Raw genomic sequence first — 24,851 nt, 5'->3', positions numbered from 1 at the left:
AAAGCTGAAGAAGAATGAACTAGCACCTGCAACTAGCAAGCGTCAAGGTTCAAATCCAAAGTCTGCATGAAGAACCATTCAAAACTCAAGATCAAGCTTCAGAAGACTTATAGATAGGAATCTTGTAACTCATAGTTGACAGGCTTAGTTAGTCTTTTTAATTTTTTGATTTTGATGTAATAACAGGACCGCGGACCGGAACCTCGACGGAATGGCACATCGATAGGCTCTGCATCTCGGTACACTCCATCATCTCACTCACTTCTGACTACATGTGGCCTGATTCCTTTATAGCCAAGAATATGTAGGCAGCTCAGATACTAGGGCTCGATCACATTCTCCTTTCTTTTAGCTTTTGGTCTCTCTAAATAAGGGTCAGGTCAAAAAATCTGTCTAGTCGTTCTTTGCCTGAAAACTCTTAGCGTTCCCAGTCAAAGAAGGGCAGCTGTAAACATGTGATTTTTGAATTTTGACCCTCCCCAAGATTTTTTATATTTTTAGCACATAAATATTTAATTTAGGCCTAATATTTTTATTTCAACTAATTTTGACTCTTTAACTTTATTTTGTCACTAAAAAATGAAGATTAAAAAATATTCTAGTTTATGTATCTTTCATAAATTTAAATAAAAAATATACAAAAATAGTACCTTATTTTTATTTTTATATAATCTTGAAAACACAAAAATTGTTCCATGTTTTAATATAGTTTAGTTCAATTAATTAAGATTAGTTTTATATTTTATATTATAAATTGTATATTTAGAAGGAAGAGTTAGTTTTGGGTTAGTTTATCCCATTTTAATCTTGTAGTCCATTTTTTTAGTCTTTGACCCAATTTTAAGGTCCAATAATACCAAACTCATACCCCTTAACCTAAAAACCTTTTCTATATAGCCAAAAATACAAAAAATATAACCTAGACTCTAAGATATATACACACAAGACTATCAGCCAAAAAAGGACTCTAGACCCTAGACCCCTAAGAGATCAGGCGTCGTTTTTATCATAGAAGCCCACCCCCTCCCCCCGATCGATCATCTTCTAAAAGAAGAAGTAGCCATTTTCGATGGTTGCTTCTTAACCAAAAAACGACCAGCAACCCTAGAAGCTGCAGCAGCAGCCATAAACACAAACAGACCAGCTGGACAAGACCTAGACACACAAGAATGGACAGCCGCTGCTAGCCTCTGCCTAGCCGGAAACAACAGCTAGACCACCTGAAAACGACCACCATCTCTAGATCCAAAGCTCGAGCTCGAACCAGTCCAAAACCCAGCAATTCCACCATAAAACCTCTATTAAAATCATCTCCAATCGTTAGGAATAAACCACCAACATCACCTGCTATTATGGATTACCAGAAAATCAGTCTAAAACCATAAGTCTAGGGAATTTTGTTTTGTATTTTCGGATCACGAATGAGGTTCTATTTCAGTTCAAGGATAGAATTCAAGAACAGTGAGTCGAGAAATTGTGTGCAATTTATTCCGGTTACCAGCTTTGTTTCGTCCCGTCCAAAACTCTAGTCAGAGGTTCCGGTTACTAGCTCTGAGCCGTCCCGTTCGAGGTCGTCGAGTCCGTGTTCTGTCCGGGGTCATTCTCTGGTTCGTATTTCAACAACAACAACAACAACGACCCAGTATAATCCCACAAGTGGGGTCTGAGGAGGGTAATATGTACGCAGACCTTACCCCTACCCCGAAGGGTAGAGAGGCTATTTCCAGGAGACCCTCGGCTCAAAAAAGCAATAGGAGATGGTTCGTATTTCGACTTGCAATTTTGGATAATTCATCAATAAAATGTCCATTTGACTAACTCGGAAGAAAACAGAGGTTCATTTTGTTTCCCTTTACATAGTTGTTTGAATATTTTTAAATGAGTTTCATGCTTACCTTTGTTTGATAGGCTTTAATCATTCTGTTCATTAGTATTGCTGGTTTGATTTGTTTGTTTTATTTTGTTTGAAATCAGTTTAAAGTCTCTAAGAATGTTGATTGCTACTTTATGAATTCCTGATTGTATAGTGAAGTTAGAGTAGGAAAGGCAATGATAAATGGTCATGGGGTTTGGGAATTTAAAGTGAAGACTGCTTTATTAACTTGACCTCTATTAGCATGCTAGGCCGTCATCACCCGGGTAGGCGAACCTTTAGGCGCGTTTAATTTATTATTGTGATTATGTATACATTCGCGTGACATGATTACGGTTTCTAAAATGAATATTCGTAGCTTACTTTTAGGCATGCTCCTAATCTATCATCGCGATTGTGTACCCGTTCGCATGACATAGTTACGATTCCCAAAAAATAAATCAGAGTATGCGTTCGCGCAACTTCGGTTAAACCCTTCTTAATAATAATAAAGCCTTATTAATTGTGGACACGTTTGCGTGACATGATTTTTTACGCGTCAAATGAAATGAGTACACGTACGCGTGACTCGTTTTAGTTAATTTCTTAATTGAAATAGGTGAAAGCACATAGGTTCCAAAACAAGCAATTAGACAATTTGATTAAGCCAAGTATGATCAAAGCGACCGTGCTAAAATCACGGAACCCGGGAATGCCTAACATCTTCTCCCGGGTTAATAGAATTCCTTACCCGGATTTCTGTGTTCGCAGACCGTAAATAGAGTCAACCTTCCTCGATTCAGGATTCTAAATCAGTGACTTGGGACATCATAAATTATCTCAAGTGGAGACTCTAATTTTAAATAAATAATCCCGATTCGGTTGTCACTTAAATTGGAAAAAACTCCCTTAATACTCCCTTCTCAAGGGTAGGAAAAAGGAGGTGTGACAGCGGTCATGCTAAGTGTGTAGAGACCGTGATCCTACTTTAAATATGCATATGACGTGCTAGATGAGGCATGAGTTTTGCATAGACATCGGATATAATTTCGATTTCATGTAGAGATCTGACCCAGATTGGTTTGGTTATCTCAAAAACTTATCTATCACTTTTTCGAATTGGTTTTTATACCGAGATGGTGAGGCTATGACAGCCTGGAAATGAAACTTGACTGGTTTTAGATCTAAAGGAAACTAAAAATTTGGCTAAAAAATCCCCACAGACAGCGCCAAATTGTTCGACCAAAAAGTATTAAGCTTTTTATTAAACTAATTAATGATGAAAATAGAGGATAAATCTTAGCCAAGAATAATTAACTCTAGATCTAAGCACATTGAATACGAGAATCGAATATAACCGAGCTTATAACTCTTTTTGAGATTATTAAAAAACATCAAATATAAACAATAAGCTTAAATCTTTGATGTACTGTTCTGTAACGTAAGAGCAAAGAAGGAAAAGAAGGAATGTCATTGATAGTTATGAGATCTATCTTTATTGATTCACCAATGATGATTACAAAGATTTGCAACCGAGATCTAAACTTCCGCTTTATTGTTGTTGGAGAGTTTCTCCTGTTCTTCTATCCCCCTCCTCCTTGTGGGAGAGAGAGAGAGAGAGAAAAGCCCCCCTTTTGTCTTCTTATCTCCTATGTATATTGTAAATATTCCCTTTTGTCCAATGGTTTTTAGCCAGAATACCCTCTCTCTTGATTATACTTTTCATCGCTCCCCTTAAGCATTACGATACATATTTTGTCGTACAAGCTTTCTGATAGCTCAATCTCGATAGTGGCCGAGATACTAATCATTATTACACCTTGTGGGTACGACCATGGCTTAGTCAACCCCCTATCACTCCTTTTAGCGCTAATCTACGTGTGGTCAGATTTTGACCCATACATCCACCACCTTCAAATTTTGAGTCTGTCTCTACTTGTGAGAATACACAAAATATATTGTTGTTGGTTTATTTCACTTAAATAGGTCAGAATGGGGATTAATTTCTAGGAATAAGAAATGTGCATAAAGATATTTCAAATTCCAAGAATGTCCACTGGCAACCAGCAAGGGGCGAAGCCACATGCTCGAAAAGGTGGTCAACTGATCATCCTTCATCGGAAAATTACACTGAGTATATAGGTAAAATATTAAGTTTTATAGGTATATAACATATATTAAATATTCTTTATCGGAATTTTTTTTTACTTGAACACCCTTGAAAATATTTTTGGCTTCGCCACTGCAACGTTGCAGCAGAAAGAGCAAATGTGCATGGGAAGGTTAAAATCAATTCCATTAAATTATAAGAAAACTCTAGTGCATGGAAGCTTCCTAGATAAAGGCAACAACGTCCCCATGATTCATGCATGCAATAATTAAATAAAAACAAACAGAATCATTTGAATGAAAAACTAAAAATCCTTTGGTCGTTTGTTCATAGACAATCTCACGTGCGCAGAATGTCTTATACTTCTTCTCTCCCAATCGAAGGAAAATTAGATACAGACAAATTTGTCCATCTATCTTTTTTTTTTTTAAAAAACATTTACAGTCCCGTACGTTGTCGGTTCTGATTGTCAACCGACATTAACTAGCTTAGCTAGAAAATAGAAATGGTGGCAAAATGAACACGTAATTGTAAAGTGAAAGGACTTATTTAAATTATATGATATGATTGTGTACTTCAGAGGTAAACTTACCTTTGGGGTAGGAGAGTCACCGGTCCGGGTTATATTTGAAAGAAATTTATATATATATATATATCTTAAATACTAAATATATTTGAATTGCACCCTAAGATCATAGTTGCATTGGTTGATTGGGAGGGGGGGTCTGGGTTTGATTCCGTCTTTAGTATTTGCTCACAGTTTTATTTGACAACGGTGGGGCACCACCCCCACCACTATCAAATCCTAAATTCGCTTTTGATTGTGTTTATGTTTTCACTTTGAGCAAAAGTTCGGTCTAACACACGTGGAACAATTAATCGGAGATTGAAATGAATGAATGTCTTCATATAGTTCGTTAAGAATTAAGATTAACTGGAGATTGGATAAATATCTTCAGAATTTAAGAGAATGTGGAGTGCTTAATTAAGCTTGCTTTTTGATTAGTACAAGAAAGCCACAGAACATTAGCGGAAACCATATATCAAATGATTAATGTGGGTCATGATTGAACTCGAATTCCAGTGATTTTCTTGTTCGTTGTTGTTGGATTAGACATTTCCTGCTGCTTTTATTAATACGTGAAGAGAGAACAATTTACAAATTTACTTCTATCCAAAAGGTTTTAATCTCTAGACTCTACATGCATGATAAGAAAGTATAGAAAAGGACTAAAATACTAATTATCGCTTCTCTAACTAAGATGATTTAGTAGTTATTGAAGACAATTTTGAACCACAATCAATCATATAAATAGTTATTACATTTCATAATAATACTAGGAGGGCAGGGGCTGTATCTGCTGGCAGAGCTACATATACTCAAGAGGTATCAACCAACACATCTTTATCGAAAAATTATTATACTGTATAATTAGGTAAAAAAAAATTAAATTATATATTGATACCTCGGAAAAGTATATATTATATACTGACCTCTCTTGATAAAACTTTTGGCTCCGCCATTAACTGTATCCTCCAATATGTCAATGTTACAACATGGGGAGATTGAGTACTATTAGTTATGGTCGGCCCCTACCAATATCCGTTGTTTACAAGTAATAATCATATCGATTATCAATAATGTTTTCTTTGATTTTACCTTCTTCTCAAAATCTTAATCCATGTTTTTTAATTTATATGTCTTACTCTCTTTTTTTAACCGGTTCAATTTAAACTCTAATTTTAAATTTAACAGTAATTCTTTATAAGAAACAAATAGATTACACATAAAGCATAAAGTAAAAGAAATAAAGTTTCACTTGGATTTCGGTTCTAATAACATTGTCTTTAAAATCACAAACCTAATACAAGATCCCAATAAAATGGTTGGATGTGTTGCTAAGACTGTTGAATGCTTCACCCATTATTCAATTAGTGTTAAGATTTTGCTTAATTATTTCAAATCTCAAATCTTTATTGGACCAACATCTTTAAGGACCAAGATTTGACAAAATTTTGAAAAAGGAACACATAAAGGAAAAAGGACCACTGAACTAATATGTATCCCTCTTATCTCATCTTTATGCTCATATATATAATATGATAGGAGTAGTTTTTTTTTTTTTGTTGTTGGGAAAATATGACACTTTTTAATTTGGAACGGAAATTAAAAGACAGAAATACCATTTACTTTTAGCTGAATAACTTGACTAGATTAAAATATGAATTTTTTATCTGTTAAAAGTGAAATTTATTTTTTAGTCAGAGTCATTGGTTTTTCTCTTAATTAATTCCTTTAAGATTTAGAGCCTTAAAGAAAACAATTACGGTAAGAAATATCTTTACCAATTTTCTATTAATGAAAATGACCACCACTTTTACTTTGGTGGTTTTATTGTCGAACATTAATTAGAGAAGTAATTTGAAAAATAAAAGAGATATTCTCTAGGAGTTGATTTTAGTTACTATAATGTTGCTGATCTTATTTCTAATCTATTGTAGCTGCCTTTCTCTTTTATTATGGAGCGTCAAATATCTTTCTTTTAAAATGTTTCACAAGAGCCTTTTCGTATGGCAACAAAAATACAATATTACCAATCAGCTCCTTTCTTTCTGGTTGTTTGGACGCCAATAATGCTTGGAGCTTTCTTTCTTTGTGAAGCACTTTCATGTCTCAAAGGCTTAAATATTGATAAGGTGATGGTTGAATTCGATTGTCAAGAGGTGCTCACTGCTCTTAATTCAATTCATGCCTAATTTGTCTGAACTTGATACGATTATTGGAATTGTTTGTCTTTGAAGAATCAATTTCATGATTTGTCCTTCCATTTGTTTAGGCAGAATGATAATAAAGCGACTAACAGGGGCGTACGGAGGATTTATGTTAAGCGGCATCATAACTTTGAAAAAAATGAATGCGTGAATGAATAAACCATTAAACGAAAAGAGGCATCATTTTTTATATCCATATACATAAAATAAAAAATTTGATGAAGCGGTGTCACGTGACATCACTTGCCAAAAGCCGAAAGGTGTATCCGCCTTGGCGGCTGATACTCTCTTGTTCGGGTTATTTTATCGTATGCGACTCATGTAATTTGGGGTCTTAATTTCTTTATGTTTACCTTCTGTTTTTTTATTCCGATGCTTCTCATTTAGAACATAAATTAAAATTTGTCGAATAGAAGTTGTGTTATGTCCAAATTAAAGAAATGTTTCACAAGTTATGTGTGCAAAACGTAACTGTTGGAAGAATCATAAAAACAGAAGCAAAAGTCGGTCGTCGTGAGCCACACGGTCCCCACTCCCTATACATCTCCCCCTTCTCCTAACCCTCTAAATTAAAGCAGCTGACGCAAATTCCAATTTCACACTGGCCAATGACTCATATTTCAATTACGTAAATTTTTCTCGACCCACACCCTCCACCCGTGTGTGTATATATATATATATATGCTTATCTTCATATTCCCACTCACATGCATTTGTTCTTTAATTACTCATATTACGTGACAAGCTAGCTATCTAGTCCAACACTATTTGTCCAAAATTCAGTATTATACTTCTATCAAAAAATGGGTTTTACTGAGCCAGAAATTATATGCAAGAAGCATCCAAATCATAAGCAGCAACCAGGAGTTTGTTCTTCTTGTCTTAGAGAAAAACTCAATAAGCTTTCTACTTCAACAACAACAATCATGCCACTTTCTTTATCATCATCCTCTACTTCTTCTTCCAATTTTGATTCTCCCCGCGGTGGCGGCCACCGCCGGATCACCTCCGACGTTGTGGGTCCCTTCTCTTTCGTCAGCATCATCGGCGCCGGTGCCGGTGCCGGAGGCGGTTTGAAGAAAAGCAGATCAATAGCTTTTGTTGCAAGATCAGGTTGTAGATCAGGTGGATTGAATGGGCAAAAGAAGAAAGAAGGTTTCTGGTCAAAGCTGATCAGGTCAACGGCGAAAAGATCCAATACGGTTCTTGTGCATTAATCATCTTCTACTCGAGAAAGCAGTATATATATATATATATATATTACACCAACGACAACATGTCCAATGAGATCTCACAAGTAGAATTTAAGAAAAGTAGTGTGTACGCAGATATTATTCCCACCTTGCGAAAGTATATGAATGTTTTTTATAGATCCTTGACAAAACAATGTATATTTATTTGTTCACTGTAAAAAAAAAAAATTACACTATCAGTGAACTTCTACATGATGTAACATGTTATATATCATCTTTTGATAACCAATTATAAGCAATTCCGTTATGGTTAAATTTTTTTCTTAAAAGGAGAAAAAGAAAAGAGACTCATATTTTTATTGTCACTTCATATATCTAGTTTTCTAAGACATTTCGGTCTTCTAAATTTTTGCTCGCAATACATTATAATTAAAATATTGAAGGTGAAATTTCCTTTTTTTAGCAAATTATGCCATGCGCTTAAGTTAAATATTGCTAGTAAATAAAAAGCTATACACAAAGTGTCTAAGCATAAAGTATAAGAAAGAAATTTCACTTGGACTTCGATTCTAATAAAGTTGTTTTAAATTTTATGGAAGACAAAGAAATACTAGGTGATTTCTTCTTATATATCAAGTCTTGGTGGATAGAGTTATTTGGTACCTGCAGCCGGTGAGAGGTGACAGGCAGGGGCAAAGGCACATTGTCCTAAGGGTGTCAATTGACCACCCTTCCTCGAAAAATTACTTTGTGTATATAGCAAAATATTAGGTTTTAAAAGTATAGAACATATAGTATTGAACACCTTTTATGTAAAACTCTTTTTACTTATTTCAAATTTGAACACCATTAGGAAAAGTCCTAACTTTGCCACTAAGAACGGATATCTCATAGAATTAGTCTAGGTGTTTGCATACTGGCCCGCACATCACAATTATTTAAGATCCCCACGTGTAACGATATGAAACTTTTAAAAAGCAGGCTCATGTGCAGGCTGATTAATTGTGTTGATAACTGATAAGACAGTTCAACACCTCCTTTGCGTTATGATTTGCTTAATCGATCCCAATCTGTATCGCACCAACAAATTAAAGAACTCTGTTTGACTAAAATTTTGAAAAAAGAAGAAAGAAAGAAAGTAAAAGGGTCAGTTGAACTACTCCTATGTAACCCCCTTTTCTTCCATCTTTATTTATGCTTCCATCTACGTTACATGAATGTGATAGTTTTTATTGGGCAAAGAAATTTAAAGATTGTAATACTTAATTGCTATTAATAAAATATCTTGACTAGCTTAAAATGCTTTTTTAACAAGTGAAAAGTATGTATGAAATATTATTTATTTTTTTAGTCTGAATATATGACTGGTTTATTCTTAAGCTTGTAAGATTTTAGTATTAGAGAATATACATGTATACTCAACTCAAGCAAGATAAATATTAGTACTAGTATTTACTAATTAACTTTATTTGAATGATTTTTTTCAAAGTAGATGTTATTTACTTTGCATAAACAATTCTTTCCAATATGTCGAAGTATCGAACATTAAGTGGAGCAGTAATTAGTAGAATTGATGCAATATAAAACAACATTATATGTCCCAAATAGTTAACTGCAGTCATAGTGCAAATTTGAGACAGTGTAAAAGCACATAAACGATAAATATAGATAACCCCTCATAAAAAGTGAAATTAATAATTTGAAAATAATGCATGGTGAGTATATGTTAGCTTTAATAAATGACATTGATACATAATGTAACAAAAGGACCCTTATCGATACATGCGTATAAATTAAGTTCAAAAAGAACACTATTTTTCAAGGAATACTCGCAAACATAATTGATAGAATGGTCTACAATAGTTGGACAAGTGTTTTTAAAAAAAACTGTTGGGACCATAGGCGGACCAATGTCGTAAAATTAGGTTACGACTTATCATTGTCGAAAAGTTTGATAAAAATTTTATATATATATTTTTAAAAAATGATAATATATTAATAATGACATTTATACATAAAATAAATAATACTTTAATTAAATATAAAAGTACACTCGTAACCTTCAAATATTAAGTCCATCGGGGAGTGATTTTAAAGACAGAAGCAAAGTCGGTAACGTCGTGACCCACACACACGGTCCCCATAAATCTACGTCTTCTCCTAATTAAACTCTCGAAAACAGCTGACACAAATTCCAATTTCACACTGATAACTCATTCTTGACACACGCTCCTTTGACTCCTTGGTACCCCAACATCAACTTTATCTATATATATTATTCCCACTCACATGCAATTTGGTCATTACTAATTCATTACGTGAGAAGAATTATAAGCAATCCAAAAATGGGTTTTACTGAGCCAGAAATTATATGCAAGAAACATCCAGATCACAAACAACAGCCAGGAGTTTGTTCTTGTTGTCTCAGAGAAAGACTCAGTAAGCTTTCTACTTCGACAGCAACAATAGCAGTAATATCTTCATCTACCTCTTCTTTATTTTCCTCTACTTCTTCTTCCACTTGTAATTCTCCCCGCGTTGGCGGCCACCGCCGGATCATCTCCGACGTTGTGGGTCCCTTCACTTTCGTCAGCATCATCGGTACCGGCGCCGGCGCCGGAGGCGGTTTGAAGAAAAGTAAATCACAAGCTTTTGTTGCAAGAACAGGTTGTAGATCAGGTGGATTATTGAATGGACAAAAGAAGAAAGAAGGGTTTTGGTCAAAACTGATTAGGTCAACGGGGAAAAAGACCAAAAGGGTTCTTATGTATTGATCACTTCTGTAAAAGATTTTTATACTATTAAAGAGATTTTAACCTAATATAACAAGGTATATATCATCTTTTTGTAGGTTACCGATCTATATTTGTTAATAAAAGATTGTCTGTAATTGACTTATAAGTGGGCGTTTGGACATAACAATTGTAAAATTAAAAAAAAAAAGTGAAATTTTTTTCACGTGAAATGGTATTTGAAAATTATAATTGTGTTTAGATATAAATATAATTTTAGTTGTTTTTCAATATCTGTGAATAATATGACTTAAAATTTTATATTTATAAGTGTGCAAAAGTTAAACTCTTTAAAAAAAAGTTTGGCAATGAGTTAGGTGATATTTACACATACTTGGTGGTGATCTGGAATTTAATGTTAAATATTTACATGTACATTGTGCACAGGGACGGATTTATAGCCTAAATTATGGGTATGTAAATCCATGGTCTCTCCGTCAAACTGTATTATCCGTATATTATTATAGAATTGATCTAATATTATATGTTGGCACTCATGCTTCAAAAAAGATTGAATGATACACTTCGTTATATTTGACCATTTACCGAGAAAAATATGGTTTAATTCCCACTTAATATTTTCGTTTTACTTTTTTTAGCGGTACACTCAAATTCTAAAAAATTTAGATTCGCCAATAACTGTGTCAGGGGTGCTTAATATATCCATTAAGATAACTAATATTCCTGAATTTGTGAAGGTTACTTGCAGGATATATTTTGTGGCTTTCATTGCATGGAGTGAGATGTACACGAGCCCTAATGCAAAGAATTAATACGTGGATATTTGTGTATAGATTTTTGTATAGCTTTTAAATAGAAGGAAAAATTACGGCTGTTGGAATATGGAGAATTCACTTTCCTCCTATTTTTTCTTTTTTCTTTTGTGTCTATTCAACTTGTTTAGTTTTTATAATAAATCAATGATGGAGATTGCACGAAATTGTCAAGAACTTTCGAGTGTAGTTGTTGGGTGGAATGATCAGCCACTTGGGCAGTTAGTTATGACCATCTCAACCCAACGCCAATTTTGACATCAAACTTCATTTTAGTGTAAGATTTGACCTTTTTTTTCTCCAACCCAACACCATTTTAGTATGTGAATAGTGTTACACCAAATTTGATGTAACACTATTCATCAACGTCATTTTAATATTATATTTTATCATATAACACTTTTAATTTAAAATATATTATAATTTTGTAATTAATTATAGTTTTTATGTAATATTTTTATAATATTAATTTTATATTTTAATTTTGGTGTATAATTTTAATAAATTAATTTTCGTATATTTTATTTTTAAATAAAATTGTAAGTTAGTTTTTATTATAAATTATAATTGTATAAAAATATATAACCATCAAAAAATAAAAAGTATAAAACTGAAATATAATATGTTGTTAATAAGTAACATAATGTTTTGCAAATCTGAAAGGATTTGTTTTATGAAATAAAAAAAAGAATAATATAATATAAAAGAGAGAAAAGAATATAAAAGGAATATTTTCTTTTGGTGTAAAAAATAGTGTAATGGATGAGAGTTAATTTGCTATTTTGATGTTTACAACATTTTGGCGTAGAAAAATGGTGCAAGGGTTAGATGCGCTCACACAATCTACCAATTTATCATAGAAATTAAGGAGTGCTACTCTATAAATTTGTTTATATTAATGTGTTGTACTCTCTACAGATAGGAGGATCGGTTTTTCTTCTTTTCTCTTTAATAAAGCAAGGTAGATGGGTGGTCTAAACAAGATTAAGAAACCGTACGTGCAGAAGTTACATATATACACTTTTATGAAATGGATTGGAGAGGTAAAATAGGATTGCTGTTCTGTCAATGTTATTATAGATATACATGATGTATATTATGTTGTACGTTTTACTTGCTGTATAAGGATTATAAGATGTTGGTCAAAGGAAGCGATATGTACTTGTTTGATGGTTACTGCAATTGTAGGATTGGACATTGAACAATCGCCTTTGGCTCAACTTTGGCAATGTCCTATTCATATCTCTAATCTTGATTATTCAAAACCCCTAACATTAAGGGTTGAGTGCATATATCCTCTCATCAATATTTACTTGATCTCTTTTTCCTTTTACCTTTTATTTGGGGTGGGGGATGGGGGAAGGAATTTGACCCCTAGCTTAGGTAGTTATGTATGCCACTTTTGTCAAATAATGAAGGCTGAAGCCTACTCTTTCATTAGTAGAAATCTAGCCTCAGATAATGAGTTGAGATGCACTTAATGCTTTAGGTTCGAATTGAAATATTTGGTTGAAACATTTTTACTAACACAAGTTTATACTTAACTAATTCGTACCTGTTCATGACAAACGAGTTCTAACACACTCACTAGCTTAAAATTCTGTCCTGTCTCTGCTTTTCAGAGAATATCAATAGCAAACATAGCTTGGTTACTTATTTTAAACACTAAAAAGTTGGAAAGATGAATTGATTGCAGAACAAATTATAAGATACTTAGAAAGCTATTCAAAAACACTTAAGTTTTCCTCATAACTTAACTATCAAAGATAAACACTTTTCTTTGATTAAAAGAATACACTTCTAGTTTCGCAAAAGCTTGCTCAAACATGTTATATATATATCTAATTGGTCGAACCATGTCACTTAAACACCAGATGAACTTTGATTGAACTTACAATATGACAGGACATTTCACACAAATGAACACGCGGCATTATATGATTAGCCTAGATTTTGACTTGGGGATAACAAGTAAGCCTCATACTTGAAACGAACTAGACACATTGAGCTACATAACTAGATACTGTAATCCAAGGAAAGTCTGATTTCTGTTAAATCAATGTAATTGGTCTTTAAAGAATCAGTCGAACTCCATAGACGAATAATTTTAGTTCAGGCCAATATGTCTTGCAGTTTGGATGTAACCCAAATTCTATATGAACTTTATCCAATAAAATTCAAGTGTCTACAAGTTATAGAACAATTTACTCATCATATTATTCTCATGGGATATGTTATATTCAAAAAGAAATAACAGCACATCCAGCTGTGACTACAATTTAAACCTTTAACTAGCAGATACTAGCAGATCTAAAACAATACAGGTATTTTCATGATTAAGGAAGTATCCGTGGATTTAATATCTAACCTTTCCTGTCAATAACCAATGTGACAGACCAAAATTTTATATAACCATCAGATTATGTAATCAACATCCCGCCCCCAAAACACAGAAACCCTCAAAATTTAGCAGTACATGAATTATACAAGAATCAACTTATACAAACTGAATACACTGACCTACAGGATTTCTTTTCATCAATGTGGATTGAATTTGTATCTCAGCTTTCATATGACCTACACCCCTACAGTTATGCCATTAGCCGTTGGGTGATCCTGGAATCACTCCCTGACCAGTTGCGTGGCTCCTATCTTATCGCATGGCCCTTTCAACTACATCAAAAGTCAGCTGTAAAGAATGAATAAGCAGCTGATAGTCTCGCAGAGTCCTGTACATCTTGTTGGCTCATTTCTTCCTGATTTCTACAGATATCAACAAGTATATTCCATCAAATGGGAAACAATTTACAGTATCACCTCCTGGGTATTCTCTCATCACCATCATCATCACTGTAGTTTTCACTCTCTGCAGCAGGTCGTTTTAATTTATTGAATATATCATCAAGAGATTCGGATGAGGAGGCACGAGAGACATTGGTATCCTGAGCTTGACGTAAAGGAATAAATTCACCAACTTGGCGTAATGGAATTAACCTTTTTGCTTCAATGTTTGTTTTGAAGTTCTGGAAACCTACTTTCATAGATGCCCATTTTCCAGCCAAACCAGATGGGGCTGCTGCTGTGCTGCCAGAGCGAGGGTTGGCAGAATCGAGTAAAGAGACCTTAGTAGAGCCTACATCCTCCATTGGCTTCACATGAGATGTTTGCTTGCCCTGTTCCCTCAAGGCAGCATATTTGCTGCTAATTGCTTCCTTGCTCCCTGAATACCTACGGGCATCATCTCTCAAAGGTTTTGAAGAACTTCCTCTAAAGTTCTCCTTGCTTGATTCCAACGATGCCTTCAATTCAAAATCACTTGTATCCTGAAAAATTTAAGTGAATGTAACTAGGCTGAAATATGACATGTTACTGAGATACGACCAGATAACTTGACAGGACATGGGCACATAGATCGATGATTAGAATAAACTTTACATGCATAAAATAAAATTCTCCTCATGAGAAATGCATGCACCGGTTTGTCTCAACACTTAAAAACAGAACAAACTAGCATACTTAAAGGATGTACTTATGAACTCAAGTAAAGACATAAGAGATACCATCTGGTTGACACGAAAAGGGAAAGGATGTGGTACAATGTTGCCTTTTTTTCCTGCTTAAATATATGGAAAAAGCAATTAAAGGGTTTCCCTAAAGTTCTTCCAAATTATGTCAGGGCTGAAGTTAATAAAACTTTTGAAGGGAAGTTGAAAACAGCCACTATTTCTTTCTGAAACCTTCTTTGCCATTCAACTTATGCAAGCAAGGAAATGTCATCTTGCTTCCTTTCCGGCTTTCCCTTATTGGAAATTTCTGAATACATATTTCTGAGCTACTCGATATCCAAATGCAGTTTAAAGATGAATCACATACAATGGCATTGCCTTCAGACTCCAGATCCACTGTCACGCCGTTGAAATTCCTTGCCAGTGGCAAAACATGTTCACCAAGTTTGCGTCCTTGTTCAAGCCAGCTTCGTTCTGCAAAGATAGAAGATAGGTGCATCATAATTGACAACATACTCGGTTCAAACTGATCCAGATGATTAAAAACATTAAAGCAATTTAATAGTCCAGTTCCAGCTGCCCTGTGGACCACAAGCTTTGCATTCCAACTGAAAAACCAAAGAACAAAAAAAATTCCAGTAACCAGCTTACCTTTCTGCAAGATCAGCAACCCTGATGGATCAAAACCATCCATATCATCTGTCTCCGTCTGGAATCTAAATATCTTCCAGTTTCCGAAGAAACTGATTATCCGGTCAAAGAAATTGCTTGCAACTAGCAGTGTATATACAACCATAATAAGTGGATAAATCTTGTTGAATCCTTGACCAAAGAAAGGAACAGCCTTGTCAATAGTTCCCATTCGCTGCATAAGACAAAAGGGGAATGAATTATTCAAGGAGATTGCATGTCACCGGGATGGGGAGCTTTGAAACAACGGTAAAGTTGTTTCCGTATGACCTATAGGTTACCAGTTCGAGCCGTGAAGCAGCCACTAATGCTTGCATTAGGGTAGGAAGTCTACATCACACCCCTTGGGATGTGATCCTTCCCCAACCCCTGCATGAGTACGGGATGCTTGGTGCACCAGGCTACCCTTTTTTTTTGTTACATGTCACCAGAATGTCAAAGAATAAACCCATTTGTTTAATGAGAAATCAAACCCAAAACAGATAGTACTTGATAAAATAATACCATATGGGAGAGCACTCCCTACCGTCCTGGTCTCATGGCAAGAACAAGACCTTGTACCTTGCCAGACTGCAGTATCTAAGTTTAAGTTAGAATTACAAAAGCACCATTCCCAGTTTTGAAGATACAGATTTCCCTTTGGCATGTAAAAAGTGATATTATACTATTTCATACTCCAACTCAAACCCCGGAGGGGGGGGGGGGAACAGATCCAACTAAATTAGCCAAACCAATATAGCAAACATTGATTTAAACCCAACTAAACTTTCTCCTTTATGCCTTTTTTCTGGCATTACTGGTTAGCGGGTGAGACATTCAAAATAAAAAGATTTATAATGTTTGCACGATAACATCTTGAAACTCAAAGGAGGGGCCTATGCAATTTCGGTAAACTAGAGATGATTTGTTTAATACAATATTCACATTGTTACAACCAGCATAATAAGGCATAACCTAAACAGGAAACTGAGCATATTTTAGTATCAATAAGCATCATTTGGATATTATTCTAGGCCAAATAAAGTATCACAAAAGTGAAGAATGCATGCCTACTGATATTGTTAAAAGACATACAGAATACGGCAGCTTTCTTCAGCAAACTAGTGTTCTTCATTTTTCATGGGTAATAAACCTGAGGTTGACCATAAGCTCACCTGCTCAAAAATGGTTTTCTTGTTTTCGCCGAGACTAATAAGGTTAAGGAAATTGTACGAAATTGGAGGTGCATAGCGAGCAATCATCCTGGCAGATACATCGAGGAAACTCAAAATTAATACGGAAAACCAAATTGCTTTTACTGCAATAAGATTACTAGGAAAAAGTAAACTTACGAGCAAATCATTAACAAGCTCACTGAACTTGTCTGTCTTGGTGTCAATGAGTAGAACATATACATTCCAGCTTTAAACAGTGAATAGTAAGTGCAGACACACATATACATAAGTGGCAGAAACGCAAACACCTGCAAAATGAGGAAGTATTGGCTTGAAAGCTGAAGACTGAATCAACATTCAACATGCATAAAGACATGCATCGATAGAAGAGCAGAATCTCATCAAAATGAAGATAAAAAAGGATAGCTAATGCAAAAGCAATCATGACTCATAATTATCCAATAAAAAATGCTAGAAACACTAGAAACATTCCAGACGAGGGAAAAACTTCCATATAAGAACATAATCATCTAAAAGTACCTGAACAAGAACCTCTTGATCTCCCACAGATTTTATAAGAATGGAAAATAGAGACAAATCAACTCCTCTTGGCAATAGAGTTGCCTCTGCCAATAGAATAGCAGCTGACATACAACCAAAAATCACAGCTGAGACTTTCTCTAATTGCTTCCGCAGGACACATCGCCAGATTAATTCTGGAAAAGAATATCAACCTTTATTACAGAAGTGGAGAAACCAAATACAAGCAGATATTATATGACAAAACTAATACTTCAAATAAATAAAATACTTAGTACATATTAATTAGTCAGCTATGACTCAGAGACTAAACAACCAACCAAGACGCCATCAAACAAATTAATAGTTGGATTACCAACACCTTGGGATTGAGGTGTAGTAGTTAGTAGTAGTAGTAGTAGTAGTACATGTGTCCACATCCTTCTATTCATGTGGAATAGAGGTATCAAAATCTAAGGATGCCAATATTGGTATTGTCGTTGACACCAATAATCAAATAAACAAGCATGAACCATCACTCCTGTTCACCTAATTAGTGCTCTATTGTCTTGAATATAATTGCACATTCAGTTAACCTCGAAGCACATTGGTATCAGTTACTAGTGCTTTTGCAGCATACATGTTACCAATTTACTCTGCTTGGAATAATGCATTCTGCCAACTCTATTTAAAGACCAGTTCTTGGTAAGAGCTCAAGGTACATATCTTGATAAACAATGCAACATCCTTGCCCACAAGGCTTAGGTTTATTGGCAAAAGCACACAACGTAATGTGTGGCTTAAGCATACATCACAGGTCAGAAAATTGCTGTAAACAATAGCCTAGTATTTAAGTGGAAAAGGGTAGAGGGTAGAGGGTAGGATCCATTATCTAACGAGTTTTGAACCGTGTGTCACTAGTCCTGAAGCAAACCAAAAAAAAAAAACAATGCAACACTGGAAATCTGCACTTTTTGTGGTGTTGGATTCATTTAGCTAGAACCAAACTAAGGAGTCCCAAGGTAAACCTCATGATTATGGGGGAACAGGCTGGAAGTTCTGAACTCATATTAGTCTATAACTAAAGTTTCTTTTCAAGATCTATAATCTAACCAAGACTCGGGCGTCTTCTCCTTTCCACCTCCACTGGTTCTTTTGGTATAAAGGAGAACCCCAACCAGAAAAGAAAATTCAATTATAGCATATGATGCCATCACCAAAACTTTAATTATATTTTATGCAGCTGTGATGCAAACTACTTCTAATGATTATGCTCCTTCTTTGAATCCACCTATGGCAGATGCATAAACTAGAAAACACCCTTGAAAAATACCTGCTGTGTCTAAGAAAGAGCCCAAAGTTCCAGCCCTTTCAGATCTCAAGGTTGAAACAAATTTCCTGCATAAATTTTAACCTATAGTGAACATCTAGAAGCAAACGGACTAGATTTAGATGAAATTACAGCATAACTTGGAGTTTTGAAATTCTTGTGCAAAAATGTCAAGGACTCAAAGCAAAGGCAAAAGAAAAGAGAGGAAGAAAGCCAGAAAATATAAAACGTAAAAAGTACAAAGTAAAATCTAAAGGTTTCATCTTATGCCCCATAATTTATAAATCAGAAATAGCATAAAACTAGTGCTCAATTTAAAAATCAATGCCTAACAGCCTGAAAGAAATTTATAAAAGCTTAGAAGAATGTCAAGAGAATTTTATTTCATGATAATAGATTTCCCCTTACCAAACAAGCTTTTCCTAAAACCTATCCTAAAAGCCAATATAGTCTGTCAAAATTGAAGCAAGTGTTTTCAGAAACGAAAAGTGAGCAAAAAAAGAAGACCCCTGAAGATTTAAGCAAGAAGTGATCTTCAAAATTAACAAAGCACACAAAATTACCTAATTTACAGGAACTTATAACATCATAATTCAAATATCTAATTGCTTTATAGCAATTGCATCAATAGTTAGATGTAGTTGCATCATTTTTTATTCCAAAGAATCTTCGTATAAATCAAGAATTTGAAGAACAAAAAGGGGACAGAGAGAGAAGAGAAGCACAACGAAGCAGAAGTAGCAAACGAATAGGATATGCACACAGCAGAAGAGGGCGACTTACTCACCAGAAGAAGAAAATTCATTGTGAAATGAAAGAAAGAAAATCGAGAGAAGCAGATAAACAGAAGTAGAAAAAGAAGAGCAGTCGTAAACCAGAGAAGAAGAACAAGAGTTGCAGAAAAGAAACAGTTCCTAGTCCTCAGATAGCTATCCACCCGACTTTTTTCTCATCTTTTTTTTTCTTTTCCATCTCATTTTTACAAAGTGATCACTCCCTGCTGGTTTGCACCTCATTATCCGAAGTGTGTATTTCATCGAGTCGCATCGTCTTACCATTATAATAATGACCCATCTCTCCATATCACTTTTCATAACATTATAGAAAATTTTGTATACTATAGTTCTAAATGCATCTCCTTTGTAATATTTTTTATGCTCGGGCCAGTTTGCCCGCACCTCGACTAATTTCACGGGATAACCTGTTACCTCCCACCAGCAATAAGTACCCGATAACTCTGTTCACCAAGGCGATGGGGAGAAATCCCTAGTGTTTTGCCACCGCTGGGATTTGAATCTGGGACCTCATGGTTCTCAACCCACTTCATTGACCATTAGGCCACACTCTTGGGTGCTCTCCTTTGTATTTATTATTTATACATGCAATAAAGATCTTTAGGTTGGGGACTCCTGCTTGAATCATTTTCCTGGTTTCTTTTGGGGATCAGAGGAAAAGCAGGTGCTTATAACAAAACTGGTAGACAAATATAGAACAGCTACCAGAACACAAAAGTAGAATAATAACACATACCAACCAGTTGCATTGCGCTGCTCATAATTCTTAATTGTATCTTCCAGTTCAAGAGCCTCTGTTACACATGTCAAATACTCACTGCATGTTAGAAGATAAAGTTATCAGTTGGCCCCTGGTAAAATCATTAAATTTCTACAGCCAGAAGATAAAGAAACCTTCACCGGTATGCTGCTGAAACATACTGATAAACAAAATGCGGAGATAAAAAAGTTCTAATTAGTTGTTAGAATAAGAATATTTATCATCAGTGTTTTTCAAACTCAGATAACAAAGCAAAATAGGAGGTAGTGAACATAGATAACCAGGACAAAGTGGTTAGTCAGGAGCATCAAATGATTAATTCTAGCTGCATTCAGAAGCTAAAAGAACAGAATCCATCTTTAGGCCATGATGTATAAGATGTTATTAAAGGGAAAGATCTGCAAACAAATAGTACCAAAGGTGAATGCCTGGACAAAGGGACAGCTTTCCACAAACATCTAAATTAACGGGTAGGCTTTGTGAACTCCAAAAATGTACAAGAAGGAGAAGACCAGTCAAAGTCTAGTAACAGATTTCATTACGGAGGTAACAGACGCTTGATAAGATCAAAACCTTCAGATATTGATAGGAGCTAGTAGATATCATCGAAAGGGTCTCGTGCTTTTTGTCATTCTAAGACCGTTGAAGTGTAGTAACAGATTTTATTACGGAGGTAACAGACGCTTGTTAAAATAAAAAACTTAATATATCATATGAGCTAGTAGATATCATCGAAACGGTCCCGTGCTTACTTTCTATATGACCTGCTAGATGGGCATATTATGACTCATCAAGGAATAAGGAGACCTGGATCTAACACTTATTCTTGAACTACAGGATAATAAAATTGACTTAGATGAGGATTTTTTTCGGATGAATAACAAGTATCGAAGAATAGGTTCACATGGCCAAGCAGTGCAAGAAGGCACAGCAAAGTATGGAAGCAGCAACTTGATATGCAGCATTGACTTCACCTTTTATATCTATAGTACTCCTCTCGAGCTATACGAAGATTACGCCTAAGTTTTGCCATTGATTTCTCATCTGTATCATAATCCATGTCATCTTCTCCCAATCGACCCCCTTGCGGTTTGAAAGATGGATCCTCCCTGAACTGTAAATGAAATAAAATATCATGCATGTATTCGGAAAGCAAAAGGAGGAGAGAGAGTATAAGTCAGTAGGTAACAAAAAGGAGCCATACCATTTGAACTAACATCTTATCAATAACGTCCATATAAGGCCTCAAAGGATCACGCTTGGACATCTGCTTCGATGTTGCCTGAGCAACCTGATTAAGTTCACCATGCCCAACAGTAGTTTATAAGTGCACGAGAAGAAAACCAGTAAAAGTGATGTAACTTATTTCCTAAGTATCAAATAGCCAACTATCAAAAGTAACTTACTGGGCACACATAAGAGGAACAAACAAAAATCATTGACAATACAATTTGCAATTTCTTGGCCACTCTATCAACAGTATTCAATAGCATAATATCTCAATTACATTTCAAATGCAAGCTGTAACCTGAGTACAGAAATGAGCCCAAAGCCCCAAACCCACCAAACAAGGTAGAAAGCATATTTTGAACACATAGCAGAATCATAAGCTACACATTACCCTCTCCCGACCCCAATTTGTGGGATTTTACTGGGTAGTTGTTGTTGTTGTTGTTGTATAGCAGAATCATAAGCAAGACTTACCACAATAGCATTTGATAATTCTTGATGGGCATCATCAAGCTTCACAGCCATTTTGGTAATTTTATGAGAAAGCACCTTCTGACGAGTAGTCCAATCCGCATTTTTCCACATGCTCTTTGGAATTTCGCTCATACCAAAACCAAGAAGGAAAGCACCAGTCACAAGTCCAAAAGTATTTGAGCATGCCATAGCAAAACCCAGTGCATTACCATCCCTATGATTGACAAAAATGGACACATGATTATTTACTAAAATAATCGTAAAAACAGAAGATACAACGGTTGAGTTGCTTCTTCAACTTGCTGACAAAATTCACTCTCTAATCCTTTAAAACATAAGCAACACACTATATACAATTTGGGATCTATTTGACTGACAATGGGATGTGAGCAGATGATAAAGCCAATGAAGGACAAAGTCATTCTGTCTAGTTTGGAGAGAGTAAATTAGGAACGGGATGAACAGCCTGTGTATCCTTCAATCCAGCCTGTCTAGTTTGGAGAGAGTAAATTAGGAACGGGATGAACAGCCTGTGTATCCTTCAATTTACAGTAGCAAAGGAACCCAAATTTATGATTTAAAAATTATTAAAAATGCTTAGAGAAAAAAGAACGCACCAACGTTTTCGCATGGTAATGAGGAGAATAAGTCCAAGAAGACCGACGACCCCCAGGATGGCATAGAAGACCAAGTTGGCATGTATGCTAGTCTTCAATCGCTCTACAAGTGTAAAATCTCCAGCATCTTCAAAACCCTGAATGAGGGGAACCACGAGCCTATCCAACAAATATAAATAATGTGTGTTAGGAAACACACGTCATAGAAATGTGAAAATGGAGATAGCTCCCAAGAGAAAACTGACAAATATAATACCAGCCAACTAATAGCAAAAGAATGTTGCCTATCTATGACACAAATATCTACACAAAGCACTTTGTTACAAACAACAAGCAAAAGGTCTGAGTGAGGCAATCTAGCATCAATGTAATTCAATTTTATTTTAGACAAGATACCAAATTCACATTTTAAGCATTTGCCATCTTCAGCAGATACACATCCAGAAGCAAACAGATACAAATGGAAGTCCATCATACCATGTAAGTAAGAATGTACTCCAATACGACCAGCTCCAAAAGAATGATATGCCTCCATTACCATGTCCACCTATTGTCTGAACAAAAAGACAATACAAATCAACACGAAATAAACATCATAAACTTTTGTATGAGGATTTACATCAAAGACAACACAATTTACTAATCTTAATTTCACTAAACTTTGTAAAATTCCTGACATAAGTTAGATACAGAGAGAAAATGATTTTCACTATATTAGAAGACTGGCCAAATATGTTCTTTCAAAATTCAGCTAATGCAAGACACCAGACAATTAGAATCCCATTAGACATGCACTAATTTCATGAACAAACTTGTCCGGCACCATCAACATGCACAACATACATAAATATAAAAAAGATGTCTTTAAAAATGAACCATAACCAAAAAAGGGTATTCATTACAATACTGACCAAAGATGAGATTTAAAACTGTCATCATGCAGAGCATTTGATGAGACAGAAAATTCCTCACCCCAGTGGAAGTACCTTAGGAACGTGAAATGGCTAATAGTTCCACCCCCAACCCCCACCCACCCGCAAAAGAAAAACCTGGTGGACCTACTTTTTATGATTGTGGTATCCGTGCCAGCTTGTATGCACCTTAACTACATGTACTCAGTAACTCCACCTACTAAAGTTTAGGCAGATGAAAAGGAAATCACCTAGCGTTGTGATTCGAACATGAGAACTTAGAGTTCTCCTCCCACTTCATTGACCACTAAGCAACACTCTTGGTGCCACCCTTGGTGGACCTACTTCTCCAATACTCAAAATTATCTTTTAGGACAAAATTAGAGGTGCTCTAAAGTGCTTCAACAATAACTAGGCTTTAATTCCAACGAATTGGTATGACCTACATAAATCCATGACTTTGGAGTTATTCTAGTCTTTCAAGACAACTCGTATGTGACTTTAGCTTTACTCCAATATTTCAGGTCAGCAAAACATTAAAATCAATTTAAAACAAAAATGACATAATAGAAGAAGAAGAATGAAAATGTACCGTCCAAATATCGGCAGGCACAAGGATAATAATGGAGATAGAGCAAAACCAGGTATAACCAACAGTGAAGAATACGTAACGAGGCACGTCTGGACCAGAAAAGTACTTTAATGTCAAAATCACCATGCCTAGGGTTAATGGCAACGAGATCAAATAAAACACCCACATTTTCGTGCCTTTTTTTAAATACAAATTCTATATTTGAAATCGCAATTGATATGATATGACCGGAGAATTGGTCGGAGACGATTAGAAGGAAGTGATCGGTGACGGTGAGTGCGAGTTTTATGTTTATTTTCTCCTTCTGATCGTCTGCGATTTTCCAATTTGGTGAAGAAGGGAAGATGGTACTAGCTAACGTGCGCCGATTGACTTTTCTTTACGTTTGGTCTAAGTTTTCTCTAACGTGAGCGCGGTGTGACGTGCGCGTCGTCGTCTTGAACAACTTTTGGGCGAATGTTGGGTTGGGTTTTAGACTTGGTGCTCCAGTAACCATTTTTAAGGCCGTTGTTTAAAATATATCCCTACTTTATAATATATTTAAAAATTAACTATTTCATCCAAATTTTAAGATTAATAGCCCGTTTGGCCAAGCTGTCAAAAACTATTTATTTTGTAAAGTATTTTATGAAAAATTACTTTTGCAAAATAATTAGTTTGTGTTTGGCCTATTCATTTGAGTAGTGCTTTTTGCAAGCTCATTGTGTTTGGCCAATCTTTTAAAAAAATACTTTTAAGTATCAAATTATGAAAAAAGACAGTAAAGGTTCAATTTGCGATTA

The 24,851-nt window shown here is 35.1% G+C and overlaps 3 protein-coding genes across 3 annotated transcripts; 2 read left to right on the top strand and 1 right to left on the bottom strand.

Annotated features, from left to right (window-relative positions):
* Positions 1-7,369: 7,369 nt before the first annotated feature.
* On the top strand, positions 7,370-8,242 carry LOC104235261 (uncharacterized). The gene has a single exon (XM_009788983.2). The coding sequence runs from the start codon at positions 7,538-7,540 to the stop codon at positions 7,949-7,951; it is 414 nt and encodes a 137-aa protein (XP_009787285.1). The 5' UTR covers positions 7,370-7,537; the 3' UTR covers positions 7,952-8,242.
* Positions 8,243-10,272: 2,030 nt separating this feature from the next.
* Positions 10,273-10,701, top strand: LOC104235260 (uncharacterized). Its single transcript, XM_009788982.2, has one exon. The coding sequence runs from the start codon at positions 10,273-10,275 to the stop codon at positions 10,699-10,701; it is 429 nt and encodes a 142-aa protein (XP_009787284.1).
* Positions 10,702-13,801: 3,100 nt separating this feature from the next.
* LOC104235259 (uncharacterized) lies at positions 13,802-24,372 on the bottom strand. Its single transcript, XM_009788981.2, has 14 exons — positions 24,070-24,372; positions 23,044-23,120; positions 22,567-22,725; positions 21,950-22,163; positions 21,450-21,536; positions 21,220-21,359; positions 20,222-20,302; positions 18,695-18,759; positions 17,383-17,558; positions 17,020-17,150; positions 16,843-16,930; positions 15,650-15,863; positions 15,366-15,472; positions 13,802-14,815 (listed from the first exon to the last, which is right to left on the bottom strand). The coding sequence occupies exons 1-14, from the start codon at positions 24,235-24,237 to the stop codon at positions 14,306-14,308; spliced, it is 2,217 nt and encodes a 738-aa protein (XP_009787283.1). The 5' UTR covers positions 24,238-24,372; the 3' UTR covers positions 13,802-14,305.
* Between the last annotated feature and the right edge of the window lie 479 nt (positions 24,373-24,851).

The sequence above is a fragment of the Nicotiana sylvestris genome, chromosome 5, assembly GCF_000393655.2.
Source record: "Nicotiana sylvestris chromosome 5, ASM39365v2, whole genome shotgun sequence".
NCBI lineage: Eukaryota > Viridiplantae > Streptophyta > Magnoliopsida > Solanales > Solanaceae > Nicotiana > Nicotiana sylvestris.
The sequence above is the reverse complement of the archived record's forward strand: the minus strand, read 5'-3'. Positions and strand labels throughout refer to the sequence as shown.